The sequence below is a fragment of the Mus musculus genome, chromosome 1 (genome assembly GCF_000001635.26).
Source record: "Mus musculus strain C57BL/6J chromosome 1, GRCm38.p6 C57BL/6J".
Classification (NCBI taxonomy): domain Eukaryota; kingdom Metazoa; phylum Chordata; class Mammalia; order Rodentia; family Muridae; genus Mus; species Mus musculus.
This window is the reverse complement of record NC_000067.6, coordinates 44,106,262-44,118,923: the sequence shown is the minus strand read 5'-3', so window position 1 is coordinate 44,118,923 and position 12,662 is coordinate 44,106,262. Positions and strand designations below refer to the sequence as shown.

The following is a 12,662-nucleotide window of genomic DNA, read 5'->3' as shown; positions in this document are numbered from 1 at the left end:
CGGGACGCGTTTTCCACTCTGACCCACTCATCCACTAGCAGAAGACTTTACTAAGACTGGTCACAGCGCAGGCCAATCCTTCTCCTCTCACCTTGGCTAGAACTTGCGACGGATTCGTTCCCAAAGTGATGCTCTAGTGGCAAGAGTAACACAAGTTTGTCATTGTCCGGAGAAAGTGGAGCCTGCGGTTCTTAACCAGGTTCAGCAGAACGTGTGGCATCCTTCTCCTGGACATGCCACCGCTCGGGTTGTGACATTCTTGGGCACAGCATAGTCCCACGCGCGGACCCCGCACGTCAAGCGACACTTTAGGGACTTTGACTGCTGCTAGGACTGACCACCGTCCTCCTACCTACCCAGGCTAGCTCCGTCCACTTAGCACGTTTGCATTTATTCGTGGATCTTCCAAGACTCGGTCTTGTAAATGTTCAGCATTTCGCTGCTTTCCTGCCTTTTTCTGGGGACTGTGCCAGCACTTGCCCAGACCGGCGGAGAGAGGAGGCTGAGCCCAGAGAAGAGCGAAATATGGGGACCCGGGCTAAAAGCACACGTGGTCCTTCCTGCCCGCTATTTCTACATTCGGGCGGTGGATACCTCAGGGGAACAGTAAGTGGAGAAATGACTCCTCAACTATTTGAGATCGCGGTTTAAAATAACTCGAGGGGTTTTTGTTCCTGTTGTTTATTTTGGTTTTGTCCTTCATCTTTATATGCCCCGACTCGTCTTTACTGCTGTCCATTTACATTCCAGAATTCTCGAGTGCTGTCTACATCTGGTTATAATAGACTTTTCCTTCAAAATCAACTTTTCTCTGTGACTTAATAATTCTGAAATATGTATAGTGTAAATAATATTGCTAAAATAACAGCTCTCTTCTTGGCTGTTTAGATGGGAATTGAGGCTAAACAAATCTCCGTTATTTTTAAATGGGAAAACTAAACACTAGAAACTAAATGCATTCAAAATGCAGGAATATTCAGTCCAAAACACTTGTGTTACTAACATGATGACCAGTTATTTTGATTTCCCCCATAACTAAACATAATTTAGAGTACTGGTATATTTGTTAGACTTTTATTAGTAGTAATATTTTAATTACATGATGTGGGTAGGGTGTATACTCACACCCAAGTGCTGGAGGAAGCCAGAAGAGGGCCTTGAATCTCCTTGAGCTGAAACTGCAGATAGTTGTGAGCCTTAAGGACAATGGATACTAGGAACTGAACTAAGTCTTTTACATAATGGTAAATGCTCTAAACCATTCAGCTATCTCCCTAGCCCCACAGTACTGGATTGTATTTTAAGCCATTAAGAACAATTTTTCAAATAAGGTCATCCTTGAAGTAAACATGTTACAAATGACAAATTGCCAGCTGTGTTGGTTATGAATTAATAATAGTACACTGATAGTGCTCTGTTTGGTATGCTAAATAGATTGCTAGTCTTAAGTGTTATCTCCTGGCAACTATCTAATGAAATTATTTTATGTTATTATTGTTTTCTTTTTTATCTTTGTTCTATCATATTGGTTCTGGTCCTAAAAGCCTAAGAGAGTAATCGAACAACAATATCTTAAAATCAGGATAAAGCAGAAGGTCCAACCTTTACACATTAAAGAGAATAAGTAGCGTGCATTTGATCTTAAAAATAACCCTCATCTCTCATTGTTTTCCATAACAGGTTTACATCTTCTCCAGGTGAAAAGGTGTTCCAGGTTAAAATCTCAGCACCCGATGAGCAGTTCACGAGAGTTGGTGTCCAGGTTTTAGATCGAAAGGACGGTTCCTTCATAGTAAGATACAGAATGTATGCCAGCTACAGAAATCTGAAGATAGAGGTTAAACACCATGGGCAACATGTTGCCGAGTCTCCTTATGTTTTAAGAGGTATTTTGAAACAAAAATTTATGGTAGGATTTGTATACAAAAAGGCATGTCATTCCATCAATAAGAATTCTATCAAAAACTTAGCATACTTTTTTCACTAAATGGAAAAAAAAACTAGATGTTTTTCTAATTGAAAACTAAATTAGGCAACTTGGCAAAAGAGAGATATTGATTATTTACATGGGGATTATAATTCACTAAAGACCAAGAAACATTACTAGAAAAGTTGCTCCTTGAGGACACACCTGTGAGAATAATCAACTTAAAAAGCTAGAGAGAAAAAAAAAAAAAAAAAAAAAAAAGCTAGAGAGATGGCTCGGCAGTGAAAAGCACTTGCAAAGGACCAAGTCTGGATCCAGCCCCCATGTGAGGAGGCTCAGAGCCGCTTGGCGCTCCAGTTTCATGGAAGAGGATATCTATATTACACAGGCACCTGCATTCATGCGTGCATAAGCAGATACACACACACATAATGTAGAATAAGAAATGTTTAGCCACTAGGGAGGTTTTTAATTCATAATTTACAACAAGGTTTTAATAAACCATTTGGAACACAGCTTACAATAAGATATGACATATACATATGTGTATAAAATAATTTCATATGTATGTGCACATATGAAATTGAAACGGTCTCAAAAAAATCATACTTAATCATGATTACCATCTGTTGTACTACTTCAGACTTCTTATTTATTTTGTGTTCATGTTTGTGTAAATCTTAGGATTAAAAAAGAATTTCCAGGGCTGAAGCGATGGCTCAGTGATTAAGAACACTGGCTGCTTTTCCAAAGGACCTGAGTTTGGTTCCCAGCACCCACATTACAATTCAAGACTGACTGTAACTCCTGACTGAATAATCAAGTTAAATATGTAGTCATAGGTAATTCTTGAAGGAATGATCTACTTAAGTAACTTATACTCATCACTAAGATTGCCAGGTGGGGTGGCACATGCCTGTAATCCCAGTGCTCTGAGGAGGGTGAGAAGCAGGTTACCTCTAAGAGTTTGAGGCCAGCCTAGTCTTATGGTGTACATTCCAGGCCAGCCAGATGGCTTGGAGCAGAAAAAGGGATTAACTATTGCTTTAGTTGTCATTGTCATGCCACTATGACAAAGACATTCTCTGCTGTTTTCCCCCATAGGGATGAGAAGAGAATTTTATAATAAAAAAACAACACTTTCCCCTTTTTATGGGGATATAGGACCACAAGAAAATTACGAATTTTTTTTAACTGTATAAATTATTTCACATTCTACTGGGACTCCTTGGTATAGTCCAGCTGACAAAGTATTAAAATGTACATAAATTCCATTGTCATCTATTGACTGAATCAGGTTGGAATCTGAAGATATCTGAAAGGAATAACACAGTTCCACTTCCAATTCTTATGTTATGCGAGCATTATTTTTATAAATGTATAATTCATTCATCTTGACATTAATGAGATAACACGTTTATAGGATTACCTTTGCTTCATTATATTTCTTTCTCTAAAAAAAAGAAAAGAAGGAAGGAAGAAAAACAAGGTTGGAGTCCTTTGTTTTCTCTGTTTTACTGGCAATGGTTTTTTTATTGAGAACAGTACTTTATATTTTTTATTTTGAGCCTAGCCTTTAGTAGCTGAGACATCTCTCTAGCCCACAGACACCCAAAGAAGTTGTTTTTATAATAAACTGGTAAAATAGTAATTCATATCACTTTTATCCTTCAAGACATATATTTATAAATACATATGTATTCCTATAGTGAGGGTATTTGGCACATTTGCAGGTATCACAGAGGCTTTTGGGTCCATTATGCCTGAAATTATAGATCATTATAGGTCCTAGACACATAACTCCAGTTCTCTGCCAGAGCAACAAGTACTCTTAACTGCCAAGCTATATCTCCAGTCCCATGATGATTATGTGAAGTATAAAGACAAATGAATTACATCTACATAGAGCATGTATACCACCCATTGACTTGATTTTCACCTATGCAAAGAGGGCCAGATTGGAAAAATATAGGGAGAAGAGCTGTGGCGACTTGACTAGCTAGAAAGTTGATAGTTCATGGAAGATTTCTTTATTGTGATTCAGGTGTTAAGTGAGATGTTCACCGCTGTGTTATACTGCTGTCTATCTGTAAATAGGACCAGTTTACCATGAGAACTGTGACTGTCCTTTGGAAGACAGTGCAGCCTGGCTACGGGAGATGAACTGTTCGGAAACAATCTCTCAGATTCAGAAAGATCTGGCACATTTCCCTACTGTTGATCCTGAAAAGATTGCAGCAGAAATCCCAAAACGATTTGGGCAGAGGCAAAGCCTGTGTCACTATACCTTAAAGGACAATAAGGTATAATATGATTGAGGTTTGCTTGTTCTCTGGACTCTGTAATATCTTGACCTTTTGATTATATCTGGCTACTTTTTTTAAACATCATTCTAGGTACATATTTTGACAAGCCTTTTTTTTTCCATATCTGCCAGTCCCTTTGCACACATGTAGTAAATGTCAAATTCTCTTCTAGGTTTATATCAAGACTCATGGTGAGCACGTTGGCTTTAGGATTTTCATGGATGCAATACTACTTTCATTGACTAGAAAGGTTAGTATATTTTCTCTGCATTATGATAGCAATGTCAATCTAGGTTTTATAATTTAGTTTTTCAAAACATTGTTAACATCAATATAAAGTGTTCTATTCTGGTGCCTTCTATATTTGCTATTCTAAAGTTTATTTTTTTCCTAATATATGTATTAGATACTAAGGACAGCTATATATAGTACCTTTAAAAAGCAGAGGATGGCTCTGGAGACCACTAATGAAAAATCAAAGTGTTGAAAGGGCCACACTCCTCAGATTCTGGCTACTTGTGGTGCTATATTCTGGGCGCTCCTTTGTTCATAGTTTTGTCAGTCTAATCTCTACCTCTTGTCACATGGCCTCCTGCCCTCAAGAATCTGAGTCACTGGGTCTCCTCCTGTCCCCTTCCCTTTCTTCTCCCAAAGATGCCAATCATATTGGATTGACAATCCCATCCCACATACTTGTGTGGCCTCATCTTAACTAATTACATCAGCAATGACTGGTTTCTGAATAAGGTAACTCTAAGACACTGGGATTTAGGACTGGCATATACATCTTTGAGGGGCAGGGGGGGAAATAAGTCAATCTATAGCAATGGTACACATAGAAAGAAAATGCCTCTGCCTCATTAACAGGAACCCAGGGCTAAAGCCCCAAGTGCTATATTTCCCAGAACCACTCCCTCCCTCCCTCTCTCCACCCTCTTCTCTCTCCACCATCTCTATGATCTCATTAGATTCTTGGCAATGTTAGAACAATAGAAATTACCTTTGCCAGTTTCTTGGTTTTGTAGTAAGTCTGATGGCCATCTTGGACACCACAGAAAGCAAATTGAAGGTACTTATATGAAAGCCATATTCTGGCCATTTAACCTGAAGTGATGTGATTGTCATTGCCTTAAATTGGAAAGATTGGCCTTTTTTTGTGCAATGACTAATTTTGTTAAATTACCATACTGAACGATGGGTTTCATTGTGACCTTTTCATATATTTGTATCATATATATCATATCTGCTTATACTTATAAACAGATCCCTTTTTCCATATTTTGAGGCAGTGTATTGCCCCACACTGGCTCTGAACTATGTAGTCCAATCTAGCCTTATTTAGCCAATTTAGCACACCAGCATCCAACTCAGGATCATCCTGCCTGAGCCCCACAGATGCTACGATCTCGGATAAGTACCCTCAAACTTAGTTCCAAATGCTAATTTTAACTGATAAATACATGATCATGTGCAATGCAAAAACTATGAATAAACTCTTGTTATCCCCACCTCTAGGTGAGGATGCCAGATGTGGAATTTTTTGTTAATTTGGGAGACTGGCCTTTGGAAAAAAAGAAATCCAACTCCAACATTCAGCCGATCTTTTCCTGGTGTGGCTCCACAGAGTCCAGGGATATTGTGATGCCTACCTACGACCTGACTGACTCTGTTCTAGAAACCATGGGCCGGTGAGAGATGATCAGGGTTGACCCCGAGCCTTGGTTTGCTCTCTTTGGTGAGTTCTGCTCCATCTGCTTTCATGCACTGATAGTTTTAGAGGAAGACATGTTCTGTTTTCTGTCTTCCAGAGTAAGTCTGGATATGATGTCGGTGCAAGCTAACACAGGGCCTCCCTGGGAAAGTAAGAATTCCACAGCTGTCTGGAGGGGCCGAGACAGCCGCAAAGAGAGACTAGAGCTGGTGAAGCTTAGCAGAAAACACCCAGAGCTCATCGATGCTGCTTTCACAAATTTTTTCTTCTTTAAACATGACGAAAGCCTGTATGGGCCCATCGTGAAACACATTTCATTTTTTGATTTCTTCAAGGTATGATATCATCTATGGACATCCCTTTCTGCTTTCCAATGTATCCACTTTGGGGAAAGGAAACTAACGTCTATAAGTCACAGAGAATGGGAAGGTGCCACAAAATACAATAAGTACTGAGATTTGATTTGGCCTGAATCTGGATTCACCATACAGCACTAATATTGAATAGGAATTATGAGAATTCAGAGCCTGGAAAAAGCTTTATTTTTTTTTCCAGCTAACCCTTACAATGAATGTATGTTTGCTCAGCTCCTGTCTGTTTTTATTAGTAAGTGTGTATAATCATTTTAGAAATACTTCTCCCCTAAATCATAGCGTCATAACAAGATACAGAACAGGCATCTCTTCTCAGGCATTCTGCTGAGGAATGACTTGAAGCACATCCAGATGCTCTGCCTGGGCATTCTGGCCATGAGAGATGGTTTTCTGCACCTTGCATGGAGATTCCTCATGTTTTCCATGGAGTGATCCTCTTTCTCACAACTTTTCAAGCAGTGCCCACCCCACTCTCCCACCCCCAGCGACATTTCTGAAGTTCTTTGTGTCAACAAAAAAAGTGGGAAAAAATAAGAAATTAGTGAGCTCCTTTGCTCTGTGGATGCAGACGTGTCATTTGATGGGTTCTATGGCAGTAGATAGACCTTAGAGATGCTATTAATTCACATGCTCGTGTTTTTCATATATGTATATTGAAATATTTTTTAAGTGTAACAAAAGACATGATTACCCATTCCTTCTCAGAAGGGATATATGTGTGCTCATAGGTGCATGTGCACGTGCGAGCCTGTGTGTATAAAGGTCGGGAGAGCCTTGGGTGTCATTCTTCAGGAGCATACACCTTGACCTTTGATACAGAGTCTCTGACTTGGCCCGCAGTGTGTCAGCTAAGCTAGACTGACTGGCTTTCAAGCTCCAGGGACCCACCTATCTCTCCTTCCCCAGCATCCAAACTCAAGTCCTCTTGGGTTTTGTTTTGTTTTGTTTTGTTTTGTTTGTTTGGTTTTGGTTTTTTGAGACAGGGTTTCTCTGTGTAGCCTGGAACTCACTTTGTAGACCAGGCTGGCCTCGAACTCAGAAATCCACCTGCCTCTGCCTCCCCAGTGCTCGGATTAAAGGCGTACGCCACCATCACCCGGCTTCCTCTTGCTTTCATGGCAAGAGGTTTACTGCCTGAGCCATCTCCTAGCCCCAAGGGCAGTATTTTATCACTTGGCTTCTTCTTGCATGCTGAATTTTGTACATCTAGAGTTACTCATTTCCATAGTACTATTCATAGATGTTCTTACCCCAGAGCTTATTAATTCCCTTAAGAAATATGCATAGCCATGTCATAGTTTAAAAATACTGTCGACATGGCACAAAATGTGCTGCCAGTAGCTGCACGTGAAAATCAACAAAGGAGCAGAAGACGTAAAAGCTATAGCTCCACCTTTCTTTATGTTGTAGCCTTAGGACATCCATATTATTAACTTGCTAGCTGCTTCCATATTAGATACGTAGCTGTGTTTGGGAAATTTAGGGCCATGTCAAATGACCCTCTAGCTCTAGGTCAACACAGTGTATAATAAGAGAACTTATTACATTTTAATGGAGAGGGAAAGTCAGTCTGAGGATGGCAAAATGGTTCATAGAAGGCGGGAAAAAAAATAGTAGAAGTGGGAATTTAGTAAAGGCTCTTACATGCTCCTATTTTGCAGCACAAGTATCAGATAAATATTGATGGCACTGTGGCAGCGTACCGATTGCCCTACCTGCTGGTGGGTGACAGTGTCGTTCTGAAGCAGGACTCCATCTACTATGAACACTTTTACAATGAGCTGCAGCCCTGGAAACATTACATTCCAGTCAAAAGTAACCTAAGCGATCTGCTAGAAAAGCTCAAGTGGGCAAAAGAGCATGATGCAGAGGTAAGATCAGCTGTCAAGAAGCCTTGCTCCCTCCCACTGGTCCCGTGTTACAGGAGTGTTGGGAACACGCCTAGACTCTGGGATGTTCAGATACCGCTTCTTCCTGTGCATGGGATGCTGGCTGACCACGAGTGGCATGCACTTCCCCTCGGGGTGAACATAACAACATTCTAGACTGGCTGACCACTCTGCTAAACTCTGGCCTTGTTCGTGTCTTCTCTTTCAGTAAGGTTGGTCATGGACATAAGCAGTGCCTATCTGGCAATAGATGTCAGCAACTACTATAGAATAAAATGAAGAATTAGTAATGCAAGCAAGGTTGAACTAAATGAATGCTGAAAACTGAATAGAGAGCATGCAAGGCTTCACACTCTGTGTACTTGATAAGTTGTTGTTACTTTGCTTGGATCTAACTGTCTATTCCAAGGGAGGCTTATCTCTAAGACATCCCACATGCCAACTTGTACTTTCAAATCTTACAAACCTCTCTGAGCTGAACAAACATACTCTGTGAAATGTGCCTTTTGCTACATAAGGCTACTCCCAAGGACATGCTTTCTGGGTCATCTCACTGTGTAGTCTTTAGGTCTGTATATGTCTGCAAGTTCCATTAAAGGGTGTTTTGTTTGTCTGGTTTTTAAATTCCTATAGGCCAAGAAGATAGCAAAAGCAGGACAAGAATTTGCGAGAAATAATCTAATGGGTGATGATATATTCTGTTATTACTTCAAACTGTTCCAGGTTAGTATTTTCGCACACACATATGCACACGCACATGCACACTCCTCATCTTGCTTGGCACTGGCCATGTTGTAGGCAAACAATATTTTACATAAAATTTTCTTAAAAGTATGTTAGTAAAGGACATATATGTACCACTTTGATAGAAATTAGATACAAATACTAACTAATAAGTATTTGGGGCTTGGGCATGTAGCTTACCGTAGAGTACATACCTAGCATGCATGAGATATTAGGTTCAGTTTTGAGCACTGTAAGGGAAAAAAAAGTTGAAAACTTCAAGTGAAAAGTATTGATATTAGGCCTGCAGTTGGAGGCTGGGGTTGTATGTATGGAAAGCAAGTCCAAACTTAAGTAGAAAAAGGCCCATGTCCTAGCAGGTTGAGAGTTCAAGGGATCTATAATCATACTTCCCTCAGACAAGACAGGATTATCTAATCTGGGAGCCAAGCAGGATCAGACCTGTTTAATACTTGGCGGCAATAATGGGGTACCGTAGACAGTCAATAAAAATATGAAGAACGTTTCAATTAAACAAAGTACGGGGCTGGAGAGATGGCTCAGTGGTTAAGAGCACTGACTGTTCTTCCAGAGGTCCTGAGTTCAAATCCCAGCAACCACATGGTGACTCACAACCATCTGTAATGAGATCAGATGCCCTCTTCTGGAGTGTCTGAAGACAGCTACAGTGTACTTACATATAATAATAAATAAATCTTTAAAAAAAAATTAAAAGTACAAAGTATAATCATGCTCTTTGTCCCAAATAGCTCATACCTTTTTTTGAAACTTATTTTCATGGACCAAGAATTTATATATTGTAATCCCAACATATCTGATGGTTTAAAAGGCTCATCTTTTTAAAAGAATATATAAGTAAACAAGATTTTTGCTAATAATAATAACAGATTCTTGTCTCAGACTTACAGATATTGAATATCATATCTTGGGCTCTGCTACAGAACAAAGTTGGTCTATTTTATAATCTTTTAGAAGGTGGTAAAGGGATACAGAGAGTGAGCTACGTAAAGTGAATGAACTAGAACAGGGGTTTACTGTCTGAACATCTAAATATCCATTGGATTGTGCCATTTACTTAGCTAATGTATAGTATCCATACCTAGCAGAGTGCCCATTGCAGAATAAGAATATAATCAAGAAGGGGTAATAACTCAGAGTTGTGCAGCCTGAGTGGGGAAGGAAGAAATAGGCTTTATTTTCTTTCTTGGGAGAATTTCATGTAATATTATTTACACTTAAAAAGGAGGGAGTTGTGAGGAAATAGTTAGTCATATAAAATTTCCCACCAGTTCAAAGCACACACTGTTCTTGCAAAGAACCTAAATTCAGCTCCTATCACCCGTCAGGCAGCTCACGATTGCCTGCAACTCTAGCTTCAGGGCCTCTGATACCTTTGGCCTCTTTTGGTTTTCACACTCATGCACATACCCACACTCAAATATGTAATTAAAAATAATTTTTTTTAATGTGGATATGCTAGATGTAGTGGGACACAGCTGTCACTCAGGAAATAACTACAAAAGGATTACTGCAGGTTTGATCCCAGTGTGACTTACACATCACTAGGCCAACTGTAGTTCCAGCCTGTCTCAAAAATTCAAAACAAGATAGGGCTAAGCAGATAGATAGCTCAGTGGATAAAGTGCTGGCTTTACAAGCATAAAGAGTATCTATTTGTGGCAAAAATTATCTGTAATGCCAGCACTGGAAAGCAGAAATAAGAAAATTCCCCCGGGGCTGGTAGCCAGCGAATTTAGTCAGTCAGTGGACTCCAGGTTCACTGAGAGAGACCCTGCCTCTAAAAATAATGTGGAGAGTGGCTCAGCAAGGTATATGATGTCTGATTCTGGTCTTCATATACCAACATATACATTACACACACACATGAGTACACTAATAAGGGGTATATTAGGAATTGGTTGCCAGTGTTCACAGCACAAAGGGGATTGAGCATTTAAAACAGATATGGAGGACACTGTGGGTCACTGTTAGGTACATATGCATTAAATGAATACTTTCCTGATACTTTACAGCTTGTCTCATTTGATGAGCATATTTTAAAAGCTGCCTAAGAAATGCTTTTGTATTGCTATTTAACAGGGCTATGCAAATTTACAAGTGAGCGAGCCCCAAATTCGAGAGGGTATGAAGAGGGTAGAGCCACAATCCGAGGATGACCTCTTCCCTTGCACGTGCCATAGGAGAAAGGTAACAAGACTCACTTTCTGCCTCCCCTGGTGTGGCAGAACCAGCTCATTTGATAGATCACTGTCTGAAATAGGAAGGAATTCTGAATGCTAGTTAAAATATTGGTAGCTTATTAGCTTGGTGGGACTTTCTATACCTTGACAGTCTGTAAGTAGAAATTTTGGTTGTTTATCAGTTTGTCTTTTTTTTTTTTGAGAAATGAATTACTACTAACTCATTATCCCCTCAAGGGTACACCATGTTTGCTAATCCCTTTCTATGCTGTAAGACCCAGGAAGTCACAAGAGGCAATAATGAAATGGAATAAATATCATACTTGTTTTGGCTCTTCATAAAATGGGGCAGTTCCGTTTCCCTTATATCTCTTAATGATTTAGACAGAGTAGGTACCCAGTCAGTGTCTTCCACTAAGTATGGGAAGTTTGAGTGAGAGTAGCAAACCTTGTTCTCTGTTTACCCCATCCCTTGCTCACACCACCCATAACCCAGGGTTCTGGTCTTCCAGAAATAGTCCTGAGCATTTAGAACACCTAGAAGAAACTTGGATTTTTTTTTTCCACCCTCCTCTCATCTTTAGGAAAAAATAATTATCTGGTATGAGCATTCTTGATTCCTAAGATTTTTTTTAGTGGCTCTTAACATTTTTCTTCTTAATTACAGGCCAAAGATGAACTCTGAGAAGCAAAATATCTTCTGTTCAAATCATGGTGCTCTGAGGACACTTTACTATAAAGGTTATTTTTAAGTATGTTTCACAGACAATGTCAAATTTACGTGTGCCCATTCACTTTCTCACAGTATTTCGTCTTATGCAGTGTTCCCATGACTGTCTTTTACATCACATTTTAAAATTTTTATAATAAAACTGCCTTTATTTTAAGGGTCTGTTTTGTTACAGTTATTACCTATGAGCAGAAGAAATAGGCGAGTTTGGGTCCTTGATTCTGGTGAGTGCTCTGATTCAAACAGGCCTCCAAAAGCAAAACAAAACTCAGCCAATTGTGGTGGTTCATGCCTATAATCCTAGCACTTCAGAGGTTAAGACAAGAAGATTCTGTGAGTTCAAGGCCAGTCTGAGCTACATAGTAAGTTGGAAGACAATAAGACTCTGTTTTAAAATGCAAATGACTCTGTCTGTTTTAAGCTCTTTTTCTTTTGGAATAACTACTCATTGAGTCTCAGTCAAACCTCATTCTAATAAAACATGCTAGAGCTGCCTTTATCTGGCCTCTGCCTCTGTTGGTAGTCAAACCTATTACCACTTATTACAAATCCTGTCACCGCCCACCCAATGCTCGTTTCCCTCCGGCCCTGGTATTTGTTTTTCCCTTTTTCTGGAAGTCAGGATCGACTCTACTTTCTCTAGCTCCTTTCAGGAATGTAACACCTCTGATTCTTTATATTATGTAGTCGCCATACTTTGCAGTAGTTCCCTGTAGACTCTCCCCTAATCCTCAGTCCTTAAGCATCTTGATTACAAAGATGATTCTTTTGGGGTCTAAC

The 12,662-nt window shown here is 39.7% G+C and overlaps 1 protein-coding gene across 2 annotated transcripts; it reads left to right on the top strand.

Moving 5' to 3' along the window:
* The first annotated feature begins 43 nt into the window (after window positions 1-43).
* On the top strand, window positions 44-12,378 carry Poglut2 (protein O-glucosyltransferase 2). Of its 2 annotated transcripts, none has more exons than XR_003946583.1 (10): window positions 44-606; window positions 1,681-1,886; window positions 4,025-4,230; window positions 4,406-4,483; window positions 5,749-5,968; window positions 6,042-6,279; window positions 7,980-8,189; window positions 8,841-8,930; window positions 11,052-11,159; window positions 11,820-12,039. XR_003946583.1 is itself a non-coding variant. In NM_023645.3 (10 exons), exons 1-10 carry the CDS (start codon window positions 425-427, stop codon window positions 11,835-11,837), a joined length of 1,509 nt encoding a protein of 502 aa, NP_076134.1. In that variant the 5' UTR covers window positions 151-424; the 3' UTR covers window positions 11,838-12,378. The 2 variants fall into 2 exon arrangements, 1 of the variants encoding a protein (NP_076134.1); NM_023645.3 differs by having other exon boundaries at window positions 151-606; window positions 5,749-5,921; window positions 11,820-12,378.
* Window positions 12,379-12,662: the final 284 nt, after the last annotated feature.